Here is a 24,546-nt window from a genome sequence, read left to right as displayed (position 1 = left end):
GGCAATTCCTTCATTTTAAAGATGAAGAAAGTGCGGCCCAAGGACAGAAAGTTAATCACCTGAGGACACACATCAAGTTGAAGGCAAAGAAGGAAAAAAAGTCAGGGTCAGGCATCTTTCTAACAGCGCACTGCCGCTACAGAACCACAACTCCTGGCAGCATTTCTTCCGCCAAGTATTCATGTTTGCTAAGTGGAATATGTTATGTTTTCTACCTTCTCCTTCAACCATCTTTTTCATATATCTGATTTCCTTATAGGTGATAAATTTTTATCAGTGATTTCATCTATATGTTATTTCTAACTCCAAAGAAATAATGAATTAGGAATCAGACAAAACTCAAATATCAACTTTTGCACACTTTAGCAGAAGCAAAATCAGAATGAATCTTAGAAATCACTCAGCTCAACAACTAGCTATACAGACAAGGAAAATGGGGCCCAGAGAAGGAATATGCCTGAGGTCACAGATTTCCTAGGTAACAGAGTCGGTCTTCAATCTTCCACCTCAGTGCTCTAATACACGTCACCTCCATGAAGTCACACAGGCTGTGGGGGACAGAGGACCAGCCTGCTCCGATGGAAACAAAAACTTCAGAACTCCCTCACATCTGAAACACGGCCGACCTCGACTTTGCCACGAACGAGGGTTTAGAATGCATTACAAACAACCGATATGTAGAACTGAATTTGTACTAGGAGACACAGTTTTCTTTGGAACTAGTATTTGGTGGCAAGTTTATGAATGTCACAGGGCTCGGCGGTCTTAGTAACACTAGTTGTTAAAAAAGCGAAGCCTCGTGAGAAAAGTTGCTGTAAAACATCGTAGCACCTTTGCTTCAACTTCAAAAGAAAAAAGGCAATGGTAAAAAGCTTTAATGATAGACTGAGTGTGTTTTCATAGGCAACCAATCAGCAGATTAACGAACCATTTAAATTTCTTTACTTAAAACCAATATTCAAGAAAGATGAACCCAAAATGCATCGTCTTATACTGACCAACATAACTAAGTACAAATGAAGTCAATGTGTACCCCGTTAGCATGCTGCGTTGTATGTCAATAAAACGAGCCCTCCCCCACCCCGAGCCCTGGCCCCTGGCAAACATAGATAAATGATTGTGCACTGCGTGATGATACCATTAGGTGAGAACTTTGGTTCATGCAGTCGGCTGCCACAGAGGTTGCACTCAACACCCGCAGCCCCGGCACCCAAAGTCAAGTCAGCGGTGGTAGCTCGTGGTGTCAGCCGTGCTCCTTCCACAACACCAGGTGAATACTGTGGTCAGGCATGCTGGTGGCAAAGACCAAGCCCGTGTCATTGTGCCCATCCAGTCCATTCAACCAGGAGGCTTCGCCTGCCAGGAAGCTGGAGCCTCTCTTTGATTTCCTGTACTCTGGCAGGGGCCAGCGGCTAATCAGGCTCTCTGTCCGCAAGTCCATGATATACAGGTAGCGGTTGTCAAACAGCAGGGCAAAGACATCTCCAAAGCCAAGCAAGGCCAAGTTTGCTATCTCTGGAGTCTTGATGACCCTAAGGGAGGAGAGTTAACAAATATGAACCAGAAGGCAGCTTTGCTTTTGTTTATGCTACTGTAATCTTTTCTGGAGACATTTAAAACCAATATGAAATTGAAACCGATTTATAGAGTTAAAGTTTTTGATAAAAAGAAAAATATAAAGACAAAAAGCTCAGTCGACTTTTAAAAGTGGGGAGAGGAAAAGCCTTCATGATGATGATAACACAGGCATGTAAAGAGAAAGGCAGTATTTGCTGAACATTTATAAAAGCACAAAATACCCACCCAAGCTGCAAGGATCTTACGGATTATCTCATTTACCATTCTCATTTCTGAGACATAAACACTGAAGTCCAGACAGGGTAAACCTTTTGGCTAAGGATTACCAGTTAGAATAGGAATGTAAGATTCAACTCTTACCACTAGGTAAAAAGATTTATTCATTAAATCCTAGAATACTAGTCTAGGGGATCCTCCCAGAACAAAGACTGAAGAACAAGTGACTCAAGTGCTACTCTATGCAGCAGGCAGCAAATACAGATTTCCCCCTAAAATAGTAAAGGCTGAAAATATTAAAAGTTTCCCAAATAATTCAGAAATGCTTATTAATAACAGATTCATAAGCAATTGTTAAAGAAAACTAGGGAAGTTGGAAGGACAGCCTTGACCTTCAGGTAGGTAGTTCCCAAAACATGAATGACAAAGGTACAAAATGAGACAACAACAGTGCAAATGAAAAAAACTTAAGTCTGTTGTCTGCATACTCAGTGAGGTAAAAGGTTAACAAAAAAAACTAACGTCCTCTTTGGAGGTACCAGTAAAAGAGCTACAAGACAAGGGATATACAAATTCTGCTCTGTGACAGTAAGTTCGGGCTCCGTTAGAGGCCAGGTTAGACTGCTTTAACAAGGACAGTACCAACTAGTGTATGTCCAGGAGGTTAACCAGAATGGCAGGGCCTGGTAACCAGGAAAAGCAAGCAACAGCTAAAGGAGATCAGCTGAGAGAGGGAGGAAAAGTACTGGCAAGGACAGGGAACCAGACATGACCATCACCTTTAAATAGTGAAGAATGTGTGAGGCCAGATGTTACGAGCTCTAGAAGAGAGAACGAGGGTCCAAGGGAAAGAGTTATACAGAAGTAGATTTCAGTTTGACGTGAGGAAGGGAGGGTATTTGTAGTGAAGACCTGTTCCTCACACCGGGCCTGTCCAAAACTGAACTTATTAGCTAAACCTGTTTCTCGTCTTTATTTCCTTGGTTGCTCATTCAACCAGTTGCTCAGGCTAGGAAACATGGCAACCGTCCAACTCTCCTCCTTACTCAAGCCATACATTCAATCGCCAAGGTCTACTGATTCTACCTCCTAAATTTTCCTCTAATTTATTCGCTACTATCTGAATTGCCACTACTCTGATCCAAGACATCACCTTTTGCCTGCACTACTGCCAACAGTTTTCAATTGGTCTCCCCACATCTACTCTGGCCCCTTTCAATCAGTTAACCTCACACTAAAATCTCATCCTATTACCGCTTCTTTTAAACTTTTAAAACCTACTGCTCTCTATTGAACTCACATCTCCAGCCACACTGGCCTTCTGTCAGTTCCTCAAATGCGCCAGACTCTTTTCAGTCTTTGAACAGACTGGCGTCTCAGTCTACGATGCTCCTCACTACATATCCACCCCTGGCACTGAGTTAATGCATACTTATCCTTTAAAGCTCAGCCCAAATCTCTTCCTCAAATCTCTTTCCCTTACTCCTCAAACTAGGTGGGACCTCAAAGTAGTCCATACTATGTTTCGATTATCCCAATCATTAAAACATCTTTATGTAATGTACTATTTAATGTAATGTAATTACTGCTGGCTAGTAATTTACACACGTTTGGAAAGTATCTCTGCTGGTTCCCGGTGTACATCACAATGCTTAACACACAGGTAGTGCTCAATAATTATCTGCTAGTGAACAGAGTGGTGGTACAATGAACACAGACAAATAAAAATTCCTATAAAAGAGATCTGAAGGAAACTGGGAAAAACAGCAAGAAGTCCAGTAAGTCCCACATTATCAATGCAAAGCAGGAAATAACCAGAAACTTAGAAAAATGAGTGGCTAGGGAATAGGACTTAAGCCGGGTAAAGATGAACTGACTCAAAGACTGAGGCACAAATATGTTGCAGAGTAGGATACAGGTCTTGACAAGCTCACAGCCCCTTTAGGTTACATTAGAATTGTGAAAATTCTAATGCTGTGCATTCTGGGCCCTTGAGCCTAAATAACCCTGCCTGTTGTACTGAGAAAACCAAGCTCAAGACATTGCATCATATCTTAGATATATTGAGAAACATGCTGCCTCCCATTTGTGCTTTGCTTCTTTTCAATTAGCTTCAAAACATAAGTAGCCCTACCTGGTCCTAGCACCTGAGGTCATAAACTAAGATTTCAAAAAAAGCTGGTTTATTTGTGTTTGGGGTAGGAGTGGGGGGTTGGAAACAAGAGATAAAATAGCCTCTTTTCAAAGCAAAATCTGAACCTAGCACTTTCTAACAGCAAACAATCTTGTAGGTTTGTTGCTTAAAATTAGTGAACCCAAATACCAAAAACTATTAGAACCTTCTTCTGGGACACTGGACTCTCTCTACACTCCATATTCTGAGTAGAAGCACACAGGAGAAAGGTAGATGCAGGGGCAAATTAAAACCTATAGAGACTAAACATTAAAAAGATTAAGAAACCTCTACCTACCTTGCCTTTGCATCCTTCCCTCTCAAATTTTAAATCAAACAAAAATGATACTAAACTGTAAAACATTTGATTTCCCATGGTGACTACTTGAATTTTTTTCTTTGTGAAGTATCAAGTTCTTTCAAAAGCTCCTTCTCTCTGGCTTGCTGGTACCTGAAGCATATGTCTGCTGGATGATCCACCCAGGGACATCCATGGATGGATGGACGGACGGATGGATGGATGGATGGATGGATGGATGGATGGATGGATGGGTGGGTGGATGGGTGGATGAGTGGATGGGTGGATGGACGCTGTACTAGGGTGAGCTGTGGAATGTTGGGCAAGTCCCCTACACTCTCTTGGCTTCAGTCTCCCCATCTAGAATATGAAGAGCTTGAACTAATAATATTTTCCAGGATCTGTTCTAGTTTCTTTTCCTCAAAGCATAGATAGCTTGGAAACCTAACTGGTTAGAAATGTAGGTGTGAATCCAGGGAGACATAAATGGGGTTGTAACTTTATGACCAGAGAGACGGGGCCCACCAAAGTCCTGTTGGCTAGTATGTTCAAATCCCATACAAGTGGACCTCAAACAGCCATGCATAAACACAGTGAAGAGAATGTTCAAGTTTCTGTATTCCCCCAAGCCAGCATTTCCTGAACCATGCTATAGAATACTAATTCTGTGAGCCAGTAATAGCTGCTTCTCAAAAAAAAAAAAAAAAAAAAAAAAAGGAAAAAAAAGTTCTGTGTGCAGTAAGTGTGAGGTACAGTAGTTTGAACAAATTCAAACAGGTTTCTTTATATATAGCTTCTCTGAGCTATTAGTAACAAAGATCTGCCAGGTCCTGTGCTAGGTCCTCATTACAGACATTTCACTTAATCTTCACTCTGCAGGTGAGAAAACTGAAGCACGGCATCCATCAGCCTCCAATGAGCTACCAGAGACCACCATCTCCTACAGGAGTCCATGGCATGCAGTGAACCCCAAAAATACTTGTCCACGGACCTCTTCTTATTCATTTCCCTAGAAAGAAACCCTGTTTTTCTCTAAACACCTCTGTCTTTCTACTATTCAACACACAGAAGGCCACTCGATCCTTCAATGCAGAATTTCAAGTGACTAGAAAGTAGAACTTAAATTATCAGAACTAGAGATCTGAAAGATCTATTTATCAAAGCCCCTCGTTTCCCAGAAAACTATGTAAAATTCTGAAAGGGGAAATGAGTTGGAGTAAGGGGAGGGAATAGACCCTAGATCTTCTAGGTTCGAGCATATATCTCTTGCTAATTACTGCCTCTAAAACACTTTTATGTGTGAGGTTTTTTAGCACATAACTCTGTTTATAACTAATGTAAGCACTTCCCCAAAGCAAGTTATTGACTGGTTTATTGAAATATTTAGGCTTGTCTTCACTATTAAACTACAACAAAAAAATAAAGAAACTGCAATAGACTGTAAAGGCCCAAGGAAACACTACCTGAGAATATCATAACTGGCAAAGTCCCACTGGTAGAGGCCCAATGCTGAACTACAGACGATGTATTTGCCATCAAAATGAAGTCTTGGCTGCAGGCAGATACTTCTATCCTCAGAGACAGACAATGTCTTTAAGCACTTGCAGTTGATTTCTCTCCCAATTGGCCAAATCTACAGATAAAGGAAAATTAGGAAAGATGACAGATCACATCACTATAGAAGAACTTGTCCTTACTGTAGTTTTTGTTTGCTGAATTCAGATATAAAGTGAAGTAAACTAGAAAGACCACAAGTTTTACAATTGCGAGGCATGGGTTCAAACTCTAATTCCCTATGTATGTGCTGTGTTACTTATCTTGGGTAAAACAGTTAACCTCTCTGAACCTCAGCCCCACAACAAAGTTAATAATGCCTACCGCATGAAACAGTTTAAAAGTTCCACTACAACTGTATATAAGTGTGCCATACACTTTTTGCAAATTTTATTATACAAGTAAATGTTTGTTTTCATAGTTCAGATCTAAGAATTGAGGTGGATAGAAGATATGTATTTTAAGAAAACAGAATGCATTTAAGATATTTTTCTGTGGATTTTCTTTTCTTCATTTAAAAATCAAGGTTAGAAACTGCCTACAACATAGAGATAATGAATAATTCTCTTTCCAATGGGTTTAAGATACCATGGATTAAAATAATCCTGCCTCCCTTGAAAGGTTACCCCTCTGCCACAGTATTTTAATTTTCTTATATTTGCCAGTTTTTCTTTAATGAGGCAAAATAATGGAGGAAAAAACCTCACCTTGATCTCATATTTGTCCGCACTTAAGAGGATGTAGTCTCCAGGGCTGTGCAAGAGAGACTTGACTTTACACTTCTGCAAAACTACCTAGAAATACAAGCATCCATATTACAGAACAATCTTTTTAATACTATTTCTATCCTGTTTTAAAAAAACTAAAACATAAAAAAAGCTTGAAATAATATGGTATGCTAGAATAGCTGAGCCATAACTCTATAACCAAATTACCCTTTACGAAGAGTTTTACTACAACTAGAATGTAAATTACAAGGAGGATCTAAAAGTGTCTAATGTTGGCAGCATTTAATCTTAGCTTTAGTCTAGAAGCAAACATTAGGACTGATTTTTTAAATTATAAAATGTTACTTTATAGAAAGTGTGAGGAACAGAAAAAAAAAAGCCCACAGATAAAGAAGTATATACAAATGATCTGGGTTTTCATAAGCATGTGCATTATAAAGGAAAAAACGCTGGACTTAGGACCAGAATCTGCCACATACTGACTTTGCAACCTTGTGTAAAACCATCTCTTTGTTTCTCGGTCTCTTCATCTTTAAAATAGGGGATGAAGCACTTACTATTGCACAGAACTGTAATCAACATGAAATAAAACAATGTGAATAATAATGTAATAAAAGCTAGCATTCCATTAGCACTTAGGGTAATCTATAATAAACATTAGGTTCTAGTTATTTTTATAATAAATCAGCACAAAGTGAGTGGGGAGGCCAGGCTTACTCCTTCAGAAGAAGCCCGAGTTACAGATTCAACGGAAACTGACAGAGTCACTAAATATCAGGCACCCTGCTGGGTATGCCCCATCATTTGATTTAATATTCCCGGGAACATTTAGCAAATGATGAAACTCAAGCCCTGAAACAACTTGTCTAAGACATCACAGTATGTCTTGGCCTCAAGTTTACTGTTCTTAACACAACACCAAATTGTCTTACATAACTCTTCTATTTAAATCTCAGTGTGCCCAATACAAAAATAATCTTTCCCAATTAGTTTATTGTGATAAAATATGTATAACAAAATCTGCTATCTTAACCATTTCTAAGTGTACAGGTTAGTGGTATTATTGGTCTTCTCAAAATGTTCTCCTTTTACCTCTACCTATTTCAGAAAGACATAATCACCCACCCAATCTAAAACCCACTATTCATCTTTGATTTTCTTCTCTGTTCCTCACGAGTCAAAAAGTTTGGCTAGATTTATCTTAAACACATATCCTTCACGTGTGCCTTTCTTTTTCTTTATTGCCACCCAAGTTCCAGCCATGGGTACCTTTTGCTTAGATTACTGAAAAACCCTAACTGGCCACCCTGTATCCATTGTTGCCCCACTCCAACCAATTTTTCACTCAGCGGTTACTTTCATACCAGATCCTTTCTTGTACAAAACTTGCCAATTGCTTCGTCCTACATTTATGATGTAGTATGTCATATATAATGGTCGCCTCTCCCACACCACCCCCAACAAAAGCACAGCGCCACTGGCCTTCTAGATCACCTAATGTACCAGGTCCTTTCCCACTCCAGTGCCTGTGCATACACTGCACTCTCTGAATCACTCCACCACTACACAGATACCTCCAATCTGTTCTTCACATTTTGTCCCTTCTCAAAAATCTTTCCCTGAACGAATTAAATTAGATACCTTCCTAGACTTTCTTGAAGAACGCTGCACTTTTCCTTCATGGCACTTAACATGAATTATAATTATATGTTTATATGTATATTTATTGTTTAGTAACTATTTCTCCTACTAGACAGATATTCATGTCAAGCCTGGGTCTGTTTAATTCACTCCTGTATCCTCGGCCCCACAGAATAGCATGGTAAATTTGAGTGTTTCTGCATGGCATTTCCATTATTCATACTGTGTTTCATCCTCACAGCAATCTTTTTTTGAAAATTAGAAAACATCACATTCTTTTAAATATCCTGTACAATGATTCTTTTACTTCTCATGATTATTTTTTTCAAAATAAAAACTGTTTTTCTGATTAAAAAAAAAAAAAAAATAGACTTACCCTAAAGGGAAAAAAGCACATACAATTCCACAAGAAATAATCGTCTTCAACATTTTGGTGCACTAACATCCAAAAACTGCTATCATACTCTACAGGTTTTTGTGTATGATCTGCTTTATTTGCCCCTTCGACCCACCTACTATATTGCAGGCATCTTTCCACATCCATAAGTCATCCACGTTTACTGAGTGCCTTTAGGCGCTGGTCACTGTTGTACACCATCATGCACTGTGGTTGCATTGATTACACTTATGGCTCACCCACCACGTATAAGGCAGCATCTTCCATCCTCCTCCCCATCCCCAACAAAGCCTAATGTTAAGGAGATTTCTTCTGTAAGTCCTCCTACCTTGGTGACCCACTCCGTGTGCCCAGTGAGTGTGTTCAGGCATGTCCCAGCAGATAATGCCCATACTTTCACAGTGAAGTCCGCAGAGCCACTCACCAAGATATCCAGTTCGTCATTGTAGTCGACACTAAACACTAACATATGACACACACAAAGTTAAATCATGTCTGTCTGAAGGTCTTTTATAATAGTTCAATAGTGTTTATTCGCCCTAGCTGCCCAATTTTATAATTTCTCAGCCAGAGAAATTGCTACTCAACTAGCAATTTTGTGATAAAAAATATATCCGTTTCAAAATTATTATTATTATTGCTTACAATTCTAAAGATGGAAAGTCCCTGGAATAATACATGTGCTAGTTCAAAGTGAGAGGCAAAACCAGTGTTGGAGACGATGGCATTGTTCCCAGGGCTGCCTGCTTGATACTACACAAACCTTAACTAAACCAGGGGAAACAGAACAAAGCTGGCCCTAGTCAGATCTGCACTGAGACAAATATCCAGAATTTAAGCTGCAAAGCAATACCCACACTCAAGAAAAGTCAGTGTAATGAGAACAAAACACAGACAAGGATCTCTAAAGCCATTCTCTCAGACTTGTCTGCATTTCTTCACAGCTATACCCTTAGTACCTAAAAAAGTACCTGAGTACATAGCAATATTTGAAATACTTGTTTTTAAATGTCTGCCAAACTCTAAAAAGAACAATGGGGACCCAGAGATGAAGACATTGGTCTTCTCTTTAAGGAACTCAGTCTAAGTGAGGGGTGGAGGAGGAAGTCCAAAAAAAGTAAATGTTTACCTCTTGCTAGGGAAACACCAAGGAGAATGACTAACTCTGCCCAGGGGTATCAGGGAGGACTTCAGGGAAGAGGCGATATTGGAGATGGGCCCTGAAGGATGAGTAGAGTTTATCAAGAAAAGAAAGAGAATACTGCAGGTAGAGGGAACAGCAAAGGCATGGAGTTAGGAAAAGCCACAGCAATGTCCAGGAAACAGCAAGGAGAAACTTTAGAGCAGGGCTCTCAAAGAGGATCAGTTATAAAATCACCTGGAAGTCAGTGAATATCTTGACACTGTGGAATAGTACACTCGGTTTAAAATATTAGTTACATGGTAAACCATGTATCTTCACATATTAATTTCTACAACACACAAATGATGGCAGATAGCAGACTGAGGAAAAATGTAAAGGATGACAAACAAAATGGGGAAAAAATTTGCTTTAAGCAATAAAACTCTTACTTCAAAGAATTAGTGAGTGCCAGGTACAGTGCAAAGAACTTGAGACCTAAGGGTGAAGGAGACAGGCAGGATCCCTGTCCTTTTGGGGCCCAGAGCCTGGGGAAATCAAGATCATCATACTTAGTTGTATGATGAGTGTTAAGACAGAAATGCTGGTCATTGGGAAACGTGTAGAGGAGGGACTCTACCTGTTTAGGGAGTCCAGGAAGGCTGCTCATAACACGTGATGCTTAGGAGCAGAGGCTGTGACTCTCAGGGGTTAATGCAGTGGGTACATGGGGGAAAGGAAGAAGGGAGCTACTGCACGAGAGGCTGGGAAACAACATGATTTCTGCACAAAATTCAAAAGTGCAATGCACAGAGGGCAAAGCCCAGGTCTCAAGGTTATAATCAAATGACCAAGTCTTGCAAGGTAAGGCTGCTGTGAAATTATTAAAAAACTTTCAGGTATGTTTCTTTCATCTTATCTCCAGGCAGTAGCTTGTTATCAATTGTCTACCAAGCTCCAATTTGATGTAATATATGTAGAGCACACAATCTGGGAATGACTATCATTTCAAAGGATTTCAGGTCTAATTCTACAAATAGAGTAGACTGAATACAAGTGGGGGGACTTACTCAATTTGGAAATATGAAATCTGACAAAAAGCAAAGGGGACTGACTGTTCAAGAAGATATAAATGAAACAGGAGAGAACAGCCCCTTCCCACCATAAGGGTATATACGAGTCTTTAAATGGGCCAAGGAAAAGCAAAATTTGGGGGGAAACTCCAAATAAGAATAACTTAAATAAAGGGATTAACTGTTGTGACTGAGAAAAAAGAGGGGAGAAAGGCAAGTTAAATTAAAACAACAAAACAAAAAAGGGGATCACATTCTTGGCTTCTGGCTTTAAGGAATGAGGTTAAAGAAACTATAGAAACCCTTGAAAAAGGGCAACCCACCCGCCCCCGTGTGCCCCCGGAAGTGCTGGGTCCTGGCTCCGGAACTCCATTCCCAGCAGGCCACAGTGTTGTCAAAGGAGCCTGTCACAAGCTTCTGCTCATCAAACTTCACCGCTGCACAAGTATGGGTCTGGATGCCATAAACACACTGTCCTGTGCTCACATCCCATAGTTTTGCAGACAAGTCATCTGACCCTTCAAGAGAAAAAATGGTGAGATCAGTAAGAAAACAAATAACTAAAGAAGGAAAATCAATCCCCACGGAATTCTTAAAGGAGAACCTTAGTGGTCACCTCCTCTGGCACTTCACCTTTTAGCCAAGAAAACCGAAGCATGGAGAGGGTAACACAATGCTCAGAACCACCTAATGGTGTTAACAGCACAGGGACCGGAAGCAAGCTTTTTGGTGCAGTCCTTTTCCCTTAAGTTTCCAGGTTACAGAGGAATGTGAGACCAAAGCATACCTTCGTGCTTCCACTTGAAAAACTTCATAAATCTCTGACTATCATGAGCTCTGGTTTGAGCTTAAATGATAGCTATTACCTATGACTGCATGTGTACATTTGCATGCCTGTCCATTACCCAATAACTCTGAACAAATAAAGAACGCTGAGGAGTAAAGCTGTCTGCTGGAACATGTTCTGCTCTAAGGCTAGTCGAAGAGGAGCCTCGGATGACAGGTTAACTTTCTGCAAAGGTTAACTGCTAATTTCTCGGGCCACCTTGAAATGTGTAAAGGAAACTCTAAGAAAATCAGGGATAAATGATTTCCAGACATTCACAATTCAACAATGAGCTTGTAGAGCCTCCAAAGATTCTGTAGAAAAAAAGCAGGTTTCATTTTTGCCTCTGATGAAAATATTATATTGATCATGGTGACAATTCAGGAGTTTGCTTTAATTATGTTTAAAAATTCCAGCGATAAACTCTTATCTCACAATTTATCCTTTGGAAAACATTTTGAGGACACAAATATCATCACTACAAGAAGGATACAGTATTCTAGGAAAGCACCACATGACTAGTTTTCAAAAGGCTGAAATGACTAAATAAAGCTAATCACAATTCCACCTTTCAGGGTTGGTCAAGAGCCAGTGCTTCAAACAATGGAAAAAATAGCTATCACTTCTGAATGAGGTAGAGCATGAATTTTAACCTGAGCAAACCTTGTGGGAGAGCACACTGAAATGAAAACTTATTTGCTGTCACCTTACTATTTAGGTACTCCACTTCCACTCTATACAATAAGGGGTGGGATTTGGTTGCTGGTTCTCAGTGGGTATGTAAGACCTCAGAATCCATCTGAGGAGCTTTATCAAAACATGCAGGGTCCTACCTTCAGAAATTTGAACTGAGAATATTTGAGGTGGGCTCCAATAATCTTAGAAGCTTGCCAAGTAATTCTGATGCATAAGCAATATTTTGAGAACCAATGTCCTAGAATAGTGCTGTCCAGTTGAAATATGATGCAAGTCACAAAGGTAGTTTAAATTTTTCTATTATTTACTTGAAAAAGTAAAAAGCGATTTCAATATAGTTTATTTAATTCAATGTCAAATTGTCATTTCACATGTAATCAATACAAAAATAATTAATGAAACATTTTATATTCTAAGTCTTCAAAATCCAATGAGTATTTCACATTTCACATCTCAGTTTGCACTACACACATTTTGAGTGCTCAAAAGCCTTAAGTAGTGGCTACAACACTGGACAGCACAGGTCAGGATAATCTTTAAGCGTGGGCATTCTATGACTGTATTCCTAGGGAGCTAAAGCAGGAAAAGAAATCATTTTAGATACTATCTGACCTTGGTTCTGATTTATTGCAAGCATTCAAACGGGGTTGCTTTCTTTCATTCATTCAACCTATATTTACAGAACTTCTATGTCAGGCAGGACTCCTGCTCTCATGGTGCTTAGTCTACTTGGGAAGACAAAAAGGCTACATAAGCAATAATAGCTCAGTACAGTAAGTGGTGAGCAGTACAAAAGCCCACAGCAAATACAAGGAGCGGATAAAAGGAGAAAACACCTCAGACGAAGCTCCACTGAGTTTACGACGGTGCTTCTCAACACCTAGGATTCCACGAATATGCCTTTGGAGGTGGCGTGACTGGCTCCTAAACTATACTCTTATTTGCTTTTAACCTTGGCTTTAGCATAGGGTAGTTTAAATAAGAGATTTCAAACTTAAAAAAAACTTTCAAGTTTTAACTGGTTGAAATCTAAAGAATAAGTTAACCTCCTCTGCCAAGGAACAGAATATGACAAAAGTCAGCAAAACTTTCAGTGAAAGGTCAGACAGTAAATATTTTAGGCTTTTTGAGCCATATGGTCTCTTTAGGAATTACTCTACTCTGCTGCATTGGCCCTACAGTTCATAGTTTGCCAACTCCTGGTATAGACCCTCTAAATTACTATTAAGTATGTCTATATGTAACATAAACATATGTGAATAGACACTGGGGTCAATTCATAAAGAACTACTTGGAACCATTCTGAAAACTGTCTAGGAACTATTTACAATGCTTGTCAAAATGCACTGTCTAAAACATGGACACTGATTATAAAAGCAGTTCCATATGACTGGGAAATAGTGGCAGGGTCTGGTGGGAGAACTGCGTCAGGAGAACGTCTAACTATGACCTCATTTGCATTTCTGAAAGAACACTATGGCTGCATCACAGAAAATGGTTTGAAGGGGGCAAAACTGGAGGAAGGCTAGTTAAAAGCTAGGAGAGAGGATAAACAACATGTGTTCTATACATATAATGGAATACATTCAGCCTTAAAAAGGAAGAAAAGTCTGACACATGCTACGACCTGGAGGAATCTTGAAGATATTATGCTAAGTAAAATAAGTCAGTCATTAAAGAACAAATACTGTAAGATTCCACCCATATGAGGTAACTAAATAGTCCAATTCAGAGATAGAAAGTAAAACCGTGGTGCCAGCAGTTGAGGGGAAGAGTATTATAATAGGGAGTCAGTGTTTACCGAATAGAGTTTCAGTTTGGGAAGATGCAAACAGTTCTATAGATAGATAGATAGATAGATAGATAGATAGATAGATAGATAGATAGACCGACCGGCAGACAGACAGACAGACAGATGGTGGTGGTATTTTTGCACAACAATGTGAATGTACTTAATGGCACTAAACTGTACTCTTAAAATGGTTAAAATAAATCTTATATATTTTTTGCCACAATTTGATTTTTTAAAAGGGAGATATTATCCAAACTATTTAAACTAGTTTATATAGAACTTGGTTTTATACCCTAAAGAAACATCAGGAAACAATTAGGTTGAGCTGAGTTCCCTTTTATAACAGTACAAGTCTACTCTTAAATTGTCAAGCCTTTAGGAGTCGTTATTCTCTGCTCTTTGGGGCTTTATGTCATCCTTCTCTATGGATTTCCAACTGCTGCAATCAATGACTAGCCCAAAATGTTTTCAAAGAGGCTGTTAATGCAGCCTAGAAATGAAAGAGGACTGAGTAAATCCAGACTATTTTTCATTAGATGAAAGGGGGGGAAGGGAGCCCTCTCAATTCAGAAAATAGGATGAAAACAATATTTTGATATAAAAAAATTACAAGGATGGTTGTATTACAAAAGCAGAAAAATAAGCTGAACCCAAATGGAGTAAATATTGTATCAAGCTAAGTTAAATATTTAACTAGTAGAATCAGATCGCAGCTCTCAACTGCCTCTCCGAGGCATCTGACTCTGTAAACCAACTAAATAAACATTTGCCAGTGCCTCTTTAAGACAGGCAATTTTCATTCTCCTTCTTGAAAGTCTCTTCATCAGCAACATTTCTTTGTCTCCCCTTTCTCTAAGCACACCCTTCAAGGCTCCTAGGCTTTATTCCTCCTCTCTACATCTCCTTTTAAAATTTCGCAGTTACAGTCACAGCTGTGATGTGACTAACTCCCTCTAGCTCTGAGCACTCCCCAAAGCTCTAAACCTGCATTTTCAGAAACTTGTGGGAATCTCCATTTACTTATCTAACTGAATTAAGTTTATCCCAAATTGAACTTCATCTACCCTTTCGCATTTAGTCTATCATTTTCTATTCCTATTACTACCATCTTCTCAGGTATACACAGAGCTTGAAACCTCAGCCACTTTTGAAATCTCCCTTTTCCTTGCCACATATCTAATTCGTTGCCAAATCCTGTCCATTCCATTTCAATGGCTGCTCTTCCACTCAACTGCTCCTTTTAAAAATCTCCACCCATACGGTCCTAAATCTAGGCCTATTTATCCTCAAGCTAACACTTTAATTTGGAATCTCCAGTTTTCTCCATGTCAGAGGGTCTCAATAGAAACAGTATCTCCTAAGGGAACATTTTAAAAAATTCTTAGAGGTAGCTTCAACAGTCATAAAGATTTGGGAGAGGGTAGTATGACTGGCAATTACCGAGCAGAGGCGAGGACTGCTAGACATACAGCAGTGATCGGGACACTGCACGAAAAGAATTACCTTGTATTTTGCATGACATTCTTGCAGGTTCTGTCAGATATTGATAAGTGAAAAGCTTATCCTCAGTTACCTAAGTCTGTTTTACAAAACATATTTGCAGTTTATTTGAAATTTTCTAAGACTGTAACTAACAGGTAAATTGAGGAAAGTGGACTTTGCTTTGTTGGGAATTTGATAAGAGTTTTTCACCACTGAAGAAATCACATCACTGATGGTATGTGCGACACAAACGTTCTGCATTTATAGCTACCGTGTTCAGTGTGGCACACACTGGTGCAAACTTCTGATTACATTACTGTCATCCAGCATAGCTATGCTTGAGCACGTGTTTAACGTTACTTTAAATTATAGTCCTCTTATTTCTCCTTTGATCAGAGTTTAGGCATTACATTGATTTTTAAAATATGCATATGTATACAAAAATTATTTCTATGAATTTTACTTCAAGATCAGAGAATACTGTAAAATGTTATAAAAAGAGGACCTTTCATGTTTTTCTTACTGCTTACAGAAAACTGTCCAAACTCATGTTCCCAGCATTCGAGGCTTTCACAACACAAATATAATTCTTCAAATTATATTCTAAGGGTCTCTTACAGAGTCCCTACTTGTATCCTAAGAGTTCAGCGATAACGAATTTTATTTTCCTCCTCCATGTGCCACACTTAGCCCTGTCCATACCTTTGCTGGTGCTATCTTCCTACTGGAATGCCTTTACTTGGAATCTCATCTCCCTGAAGTCAACCCATTCTCCAAGATTCAACAGAAACACTGCTCAAGAAACTACTCCTTCTTCTGAACAACTATACAATTCGACTATATCATTTGATCATACCTCTTTTATAGTTCTTGTTTTTATTTGACTATAAGCCAGAGGTCACAATATGGCAGCTTCCAGGTTGATTATGACCTACCATATTTTTCAAATGTGAATAATACTTAAAAAGCAGCACTTTAAAGAAAATCAGGATAGTTTACAAAAATCTAGATTTGAGGTTTCTCTTAAAAAGCCATATCTGACGACTCGGAGCCTGAATGCCACATGGCAATAATTCACTACAGTGAATCCCACATGGCAATAATTCACCACCCTCGCTGGAAGGGCAGATGTTTGCCACAGCCCACGTGCAGACGTTTACTTAACCAGGTTACCTTCCTGATCCCAGTGCATATGCTCTCTGCTCTGATTCATCTACGTATGTCCTCACATTGTCTTTCACGCAGAGGCATTTTATAAATAAACATCTATGGAACAGCACAAAGCACAACAGGTTCCTTTCTTATCATTTCAGAAATAAGCAGATTAACTACCCTATTCAATCTATACCATGTTAAATTTAGCATTAGCCATCAATCATTTTGGCAAAACTATTTTCTTGTTTGTTCAAGAGGCTAATCTGAGAGTCACTGTAAACTTACAGCCAAATTCAGAATTTCACAATTCAACCACAGTGAAAAATACAAGTTCTTAAGTAACAAAATGACACAAATACTTGTACAAGCATACTTCTGAGATAGTCTGCAATAAAGTGATTATCACAATAAAGTGAGGCACATGAATTTCTTGGTTTCCCAGTGCATATAATAATTATGTTTACATTATTCTATAGTCTATTGAGTGTGTAACGGCATTGTGTTTAAAAAAAAACAAAATACATACTTTAATTAAAAAATACTGCTCAAAACTGCTAACCATCATCTGAACCTTCGGCAAGTCATAATCTTTTTACTGGTAGAGGATCTTACCTTCAATTTGTAAAAGAACATAATATCGGTGAAGCACAATATAGTATAGCTCAACAGAATGAGATATGTCTATATAATTCTATAAAAAATACTTCTCTCACTAGTAACAGTCCCAGGAATGCTGTATTAAAAAACTTAACTAATGCTTTGGACCATTTTCAATAGACAAAGTATTATTTTCAAACCTGATGATGCAAACCTGATTAATTTAATCAGAATAAACAGAACATACAGACCCACCTAGAGAATAACCTTAAAATGCAAGGTTGGGTCCAGTTATTGTAGATACTTTCTGGGTACTTAAAAATTCGGTGAATGTATCCCATTCAGTTCTCCAAGTAATTGAGATATTATTGTATTTCAAAAGTAAAGTTTGATGAGAAATTTTTAAAAAGCTACAGATGGTTCTGAAAATTAGTCAACTGCCAGTATTTACGAATGAGCAACAAGCTCAAAGGTAATACTGCATCTTAATCTTTAAAAAAAGTTTTTCTAAATACTCGTGGTTGATCTGAGGCGAAAAAGACATGAAAGCCATCACCACAACTGGGAAAGTATGTCAACGCATAGAAGAACAGATGATGTCGTTCCAATAATCATGCTTATTGTCAGGGAAAATAATGTAAGCATGCAGTAACTTCAGGATGACAGACGAAACCATGAAATGCCTTAAATTTAACATTTTAAATAGCAAAATGTGTAGTATTTTAGAGACTATAGCACCACATGAAAAAACATATATCCTCGATGAATAGAGAAATGCAGTGTGAAAACAATCATGAGAAATAATATATCTCTTAACTCTTCAAATACAAAATAGGACTCTGAGAGAAAAGCAGGTTATTTAAGACTTTGCTGTAGGTATGGCATCAATCCACTCTATCTGGAAAGGATACTAAGAAGAGCTTTAAAATCATTTATATTTCTGGATCTGGTGACTCTAGTCTCTAGTTTGAGGCTTCTGCCCCAAATAAATAATTCAAGAGAAGAACAACAATGCAAACAAAAATATTCATAAAAATAGAAATAACCTGAATATGCATTAATATGGAAATAGCTAAATAATGATATATTCACACAAAGAAACAGTATATCATATTAAAAATGGTGTCTACATAGTTTAGGTAATAATCATATATTTATCAGAAATTATCTTGGATGAAGAATGAACACAGAGTATCCCTATATATTATATACAATGGAAGTGAACAGGCATTTGTATCATTGATAAGAACGACCTAGAACCATTCGAAACATTGCCTAAGAATTATTTACCATGCCTGTCAAAATGTATTGCCTAAAACATAGGCACTGATTATAATGATATGTACAAACACAAACCCATTATAATTGGAAGACATACATAATTCTAAACTTCAATGATTATATCTGTTATATAGTTATTTAATTGCCTAGTTTTAAAATATCCAACTGTCCTCATTCCAATGCCTAAACTCTTCCAATTCTTAGAACCACAGGATTTCAGAGCAAGAAAGAAATACCTCCCTTCCCATATTTTATAGACAAAGAAACAAACATGGAGTGGTTAAGAAATTTTTCCAAGATGATCTAACTACTTGCTTGGACTAGACACCTACTCTTTCACTGGTTTTTCCCAAAAATCAGTGCTGACCAAAAAATAAATAAATAAAAGTTAACCAAATTGGAAGACTATACATGGAAGAAAAGCACAGAAAAAAAGTAGTTACAGCGTTCTGATTTATATCATTTTTTAAAAAATTCTGAAGCTTTCTTCTTGTAAAATTTTATAAATATGATCGGCTTTTCTAGACGAAAAGAGGATTTGGGGCAAGGGGGTCGGGTGGGGGATTCCATCACAGATATCTCACGTAATTAATACCTGCCATTCTCAAGTCTGAGGAGTAGTTTGTTCTACTTGTAAGATTATATCCTATGAAATGCAAAAATTGAATAAACTGTTCCGGGGTCTCTTACCTGTACAGAGAAGTCCATCTTTGTAGTAAAGTGCATACACTCTGGCACTGTGTCCAATTAATGATGAGGTCTCAAAGGCTTCATGGTCCTCCAGTTGCTTCATTCTCAAAATTGCCTTCAAATAAACCTTCTTCCAGTGCAAAGCGTCCTGAACAGAATCATCTATCTGCCAGCCCAAATTTTTACACGCAGTCTGCCACACCTCTGTACAGGCACTTATCACCTTATTCCACTGTTTAGAGACGAGGCAGCATGTGAGTAAAGTCTGAGGATCGAGCCATTTTAACAAATAAAAACTGAGCTCCAGGGGCAGGAGTTTGAGGAAGTCCCGCTTGAGGAGAGTCTCCAGGTTATTGGAGAGATGCCTGAGCTGGACTGCCCCACTCAGACTAATCAGGTGATCCAGAGTTTCATTTTTCTGCAAGTCCGTCAGAGAAAGAAATGTAACAGAAATGTTATCAAGCCATGTCTCAAAGTCCTTTCTCTCCATAAGGTTATGGAAAAATTTACCTGTGGCACATCAAAATATTGTATTAGTTCTGCTCAAAAAGACCGTTCAAGCAAGACTGCTAACAAATGAAGTATTAAAAATTCGTGTAAAAACTTGACATTACAACTTTATGTTTAATTACTACATTACAATTTTACAGTTAATACACTATATTTATCTAACATTTTTACATGCACACACACAAAAAATACATTTGAAAAAACATTTTTTAACAAATCACAATCTCCAAAACATAAGTCAATGAAACTTATGTTGGTGTATAGACTTGCTTCTCTTGAAGTCTAGCACATGCTACATGCATTTTCACAGTAAGATTTACAATGTATTCATTCATTATGAAATAGCGTATTCTATGTAAAACACCCTTCCTCCATCAAAACCATCACAACACAATTTCCTTAATATATTCTATTTGGGCACTAAAATCACAGAGATAAGTACCACGAAGTAAAAATCAGGAAGCAAATCTGGAGCAATAACCTAAAACATTACTTATCATGGTATGTACAACCTGACCTTATTACCAAAATCACAGAACTGACTACTGTCTTTGTCAATAGATGTTCAGGTGTAAAGGTTTGGGGAAGAAAAATAAGCAGATTTAACAAGTTATATGGCTCGGGTATTCTGGTTCTTCCACTTCCTTTATGGCACTGCCTGTTAGAACATGAATTACCAAAGGCCTTATTTGGCCATACACGGTCTGTTTTTATAAGCTTCATATGCGCTAGTGACAACTCTTAACCATGTGCCCCAGAGAGAGTCATGTGGGTCCTGGAAGCCTGAACAAATAAGACAAATTAGTAATCCTGATGCTTACAAAATACCAAAACACAGGTATCGTCATCTCTATTTTGCAGATAAGGAAGTTACAGGTCACAGAAGTAATTTGCCTATAGTCAACAGAGCTACTAAAATAGCAGCAGAAGAGATGAGGCCAGAGATCTCAAGATTTGTACTTTCCTGACCACAAGAAGCTGTCTCTGAAGTCTACTACAACCATGAGCATCACGACCTGGTGATAAGATCTAGGGGCACTCTGCCTATCTGATTATACCACCTTCTCCCTTAGGAAAATGACAAATTGCTCTAGGGCTGATTGGAATAAAAAATGTTTACAAATATCCAGCATTATGTAGTATCAGAGCGTTAACACCCTCTTAACAGTGGGGACTAAACTAATGGAAAGGGAAGAAAAAATAAAGCAAATCAGTAAAAAACCATCTTTTCCAATATTGGGCATATGTTGATAGATAGATGTTAGTGCTGGGTAATGGAGGTTTATTCTTCATTTTCATAGGTTTAAACATTTCCATAATTAAAAAAAAAAGAAAAAAACTGATCAGTTTCCCACCAGACTATCATACTACTTTTTAAAATGTACAAATTAATGTGGAAGAGAAAAATAATCCCTTTCTACATATGTCACTTAGAGCAGGTCTACACAAAAAGCCAGATCTCATTTTCCAATTTTGTTAATGCAAGGTGAATAAAAACCATTTTAATTAATTTCCCCAATATCAAATTTGGCAAGAATGTTACTGGGCAAAAAGCAGTAGAAGCATGCAACCTTCCCAACCACATGATATACTTTAGTTTTTTGGAACAACAAATGAACTTTAAAATAATACACTTGAAGCCTCCAGGTTTGGGCTAGGTAGGATTTATTAAGTATTCAACTGGCTGCCAAAAAATAATCAGTTCACCCAAAGTTTTACCAACTTAACACAAGATAACAAGCCTCTCCTTTCTGAATTCTAACAACCTTCTACCTATAACATTTCTGGGGAAAAAAAATCATTCACAGCAAGACAAAACAATCCTTTTGGTGGACAGTCACACAATGTCACAAAATAGGCCAATTTAAAACATATACCAAAAACATCTGCCCAGGGATCACTTTTTACAGTGAAAAGCGTGGGGAACTTCCTATAACACAGTATGCCACACATCCATCATAGAAATGTTTATTTATGTAAGCTGAACTGTTAAATGGCCACAAATCAAATTTATAATACATAGTATCAGGGTGTCAACCTGTGAAAACATCAGCAGGCTCCCACCATTCACAAACAAATAAGAGACACCCTACAGCATACCAATTAATGTCCCTGATATCACAGAAGATAAAGGGACAAGCTTTCTGGTGAACACCTTTTAAAAAATCCAGCCATTTCTGAGATGTATATATCCTCTTCACTCCTAAGAATTTCTTTTCCTAACTCTTATATTAGAGATTGATCTTTAAGATACTGAAACCCTTACGGGAGGCTGTTTTCCAGCTCTTCACCTCTGACTGTCATAAAAAAGGCATCTTTATTTTAATAGAGCAGGCTCTGTTAATTCTGCGGAATGCACAATTTAAAACACCAGTTTTTATTTTTCCAAAAAAATCAACTAGACTTTGGAGAGAACTTTCTTAAGTGCACAGGTCTAAACTGAACTCTTTTAGAGAGCTTCTAGGAATATTATGAACTGGCAGCACAAGGTCCCAAGGGGAAAACTTCAGGAAGCAGGATTTCAATTCAACATAAGGAGGAGGTTTTAAATCATCGGAGCTTTCCGATAATGGAATAGCTGCCTCCAGAGTGGTAACCTGCTCATTACTGGGAACAGTCAAGGACAGTTGGATAAAGATGCAGAATGAGGTAAATAAAAATGCTTTGGAGTCAGTCAAATCTTTTACTAATTCAGCCACTTCCTATGTGATCATGGACATATTCAACTCTAAGCTTTAGTTTTGTCATCTGTAAATGGAAGCTTTCACTCACATTGAAGGTGGTGAGAGTCAGAAATATAACAGGGACATGCTTAGCACAGTGCCCAGTCTGGGGTAACTCAGATGGCACTTTTTGCTAGTTTTATTACTATAAATACCTGGCGGGAAAGCTTTTAGTGATCCTGAGGCTGGAAGGGACATGACCAGTAATATCCCTTAAAATAGGCTTAAGATATGTGGAAGAAAAACTCAAAGCCTCAAATTTACTGGGTGTTTCATTTTATATTTAAGAGCAGTTCCTGACTTGAAGCTACAATTTCCCACTATGTCCCTTTTCTTTCCGCTCTATCCACACTCGTGTTGTCTTGCCTTTATTCCCCCCACTTCAGACTAAACATTAAATCTGTCCCCCTGCCTTCAATAATAACAATCGCAAAGCTTTGAAATGGGTGATGTGATGAAAAGACTGCTAAATTGGGAGAAAGGAGACCTGAGGTTGGTCTCTGGTTCTGCCATTAACTCCTTATGTTCCCTTAGGCAACTCTCACATTTGTATTGGTTTAAAAGTCTACTACTCATAGACATTACCCATTTGATTTTCACAATCTTATGGCATTGGTACTACTCCCTTAACTATTAAACGAGGAAATTTACGGCCCAAGAAGCAGAGTGACTTTCTAGGGTCTTATAGGAAGCCGCAGGCTCAACATCTTGCCCAGCCCTACCCTCCTCAAACCAAATCAAACCTATGCCTCTAGGTCTTATTAGAGATATAACATTCTGGATAAAACACTGTGAATGCATTTTCCTCTCCTCCACCAAGACCTGGCCTAATCAAGAGACATTTGTTGTTGGAGAGAGGCTTCATCTTCCCTCTTATCAAGCATAACCAGCAGTTAGAGTACAGAGGCTTTGAAAAAGTGTGTGTATGTGCGCGCGCGCGCGTGTGTGTACACACACATATACACACATAAACTTACATATACACAGACTATCTTTTCAAAAAGGTGGTAACAATGGTTGCATCCAGAGAAAACTGAAGAGCTGCGGAACAGGCCTAAGAGGCTATTTAAAACATATGAATATACTACTTAATAACCACCTTTAGTTTTAAGATGAATTTTAATAAGCTTTCTAAGAATACAAATAGTGTTTATAAAATAAGGCCTCTGCAACTCCACTTGTTGCCAGGTGACCCTGGGCAAATAACTTCACCCATCTCAAGCCCCTTTTCCCCACTTGTAAAACTGAGTTGCAACCACTAACGGCATTATCTACAAGGGTTTTTGTATATAAGATAATGTATGTAAAGCGTTCAGCACCGTACCCGACAACTGGTAAGCCTACCAGAAACGCGAGTAATCACTGTTATTTAGCATTAATACTGTTATCTTCATTTCAAGCAGCGCCCCACATACACACCTGTTTCCATGACAAACGCACAACTATGGCGCAGTCCCTCACATTAGTACAGCGCTTGTACTTCATAAACCACCGCTCCACACTTCGTCATCTTTCAAACTCAAGGCAGCCCTAGGGCATCACTGTTAACTCATTTCGTAGCTAAGGAAACTGAGGCACTAGGAGGCAGTAACTCCGAGACTCGATTTTCCCATCTCTAACATCAACTCCAGGGCCCTTAAACCCGTCCGTCGCTCCCAGGTCCCCTGCTCCCGGAGCCGTGTTCCGCGCGGCACTGACCTGAGCGAGAGCCCCGGGGCCCGGGACTTCGCGCGGGGCTCACACCGACTAGGCGCTCTCGGGCCGCCAGAGCCTCGCAGCGGCCGGGTCCGCTCCGCAGCCATGGCGCCTGCAGGGAGAAGAGGACAAACGGCCCGAGGCGCGATGTGTCAGCAAAGACGCGGGTGCCTAAGAGCCCCCTCCCCGGCCCGGCCCGGCCCCGCCCCGCCTCATATACAGAACAGACCTGGACCAGCGGGCGCCGCTCCGGGTCCGCAGCCTCACCGGGGAGCGGCTTCCGGTGCTGCTTGCGTCATCTCCGCGCGTCCCTCCGCCCGC

At 38.9% G+C, this 24,546-nt stretch overlaps 1 protein-coding gene across 3 annotated transcripts; it reads right to left on the bottom strand.

The window, feature by feature from the left end:
* Window positions 1–346: 346 nt before the first annotated feature.
* On the bottom strand, window positions 347–24,546 carry FBXW2 (F-box and WD repeat domain containing 2). 3 transcript variants are annotated; one of them, XM_036239049.1, is made up of 8 exons: window positions 24,455–24,546; window positions 23,950–24,337; window positions 19,298–19,807; window positions 11,102–11,296; window positions 8,914–9,047; window positions 6,527–6,613; window positions 5,729–5,898; window positions 347–1,532 (listed from the first exon to the last, which is right to left on the bottom strand). In XM_036239049.1, the coding sequence occupies exons 2-8, from the start codon at window positions 23,957–23,959 to the stop codon at window positions 1,244–1,246; spliced, it is 1,395 nt and encodes a 464-aa protein (XP_036094942.1). In that variant the 5' UTR covers window positions 23,960–24,337; window positions 24,455–24,546; the 3' UTR covers window positions 347–1,243. The 3 variants fall into 3 exon arrangements, with proteins under 3 accessions (XP_036094942.1, XP_016011446.1, XP_016011448.1); XM_016155960.2 differs by having other exon boundaries at window positions 24,229–24,337; XM_016155962.2 differs by having other exon boundaries at window positions 19,298–19,715; window positions 24,229–24,337.

This window comes from Rousettus aegyptiacus, unplaced genomic scaffold (genome assembly GCF_014176215.1).
Source record: "Rousettus aegyptiacus isolate mRouAeg1 unplaced genomic scaffold, mRouAeg1.p scaffold_m13_p_3, whole genome shotgun sequence".
Lineage (NCBI taxonomy): Eukaryota > Metazoa > Chordata > Mammalia > Chiroptera > Pteropodidae > Rousettus > Rousettus aegyptiacus.
Note: the sequence above shows the minus strand (reverse complement) of the source record. Positions and strands in the feature narration are given on the sequence as shown.

Coding starts and splice junctions, on each gene's coding strand:
- FBXW2 (XM_036239049.1), bottom strand. Junction 5,899..6,526: donor CGGACAAATATGAGATCAAG/GTGAGGTTTTTT, acceptor CTTTATCTGTAG/ATTTGGCCAATTGGGAGAGA. Junction 1,533..5,728: donor GCCAGTTATGATATTCTCAG/GTAGTGTTTCCT, acceptor CTCCTCCCTTAG/GGTCATCAAGACTCCAGAGA.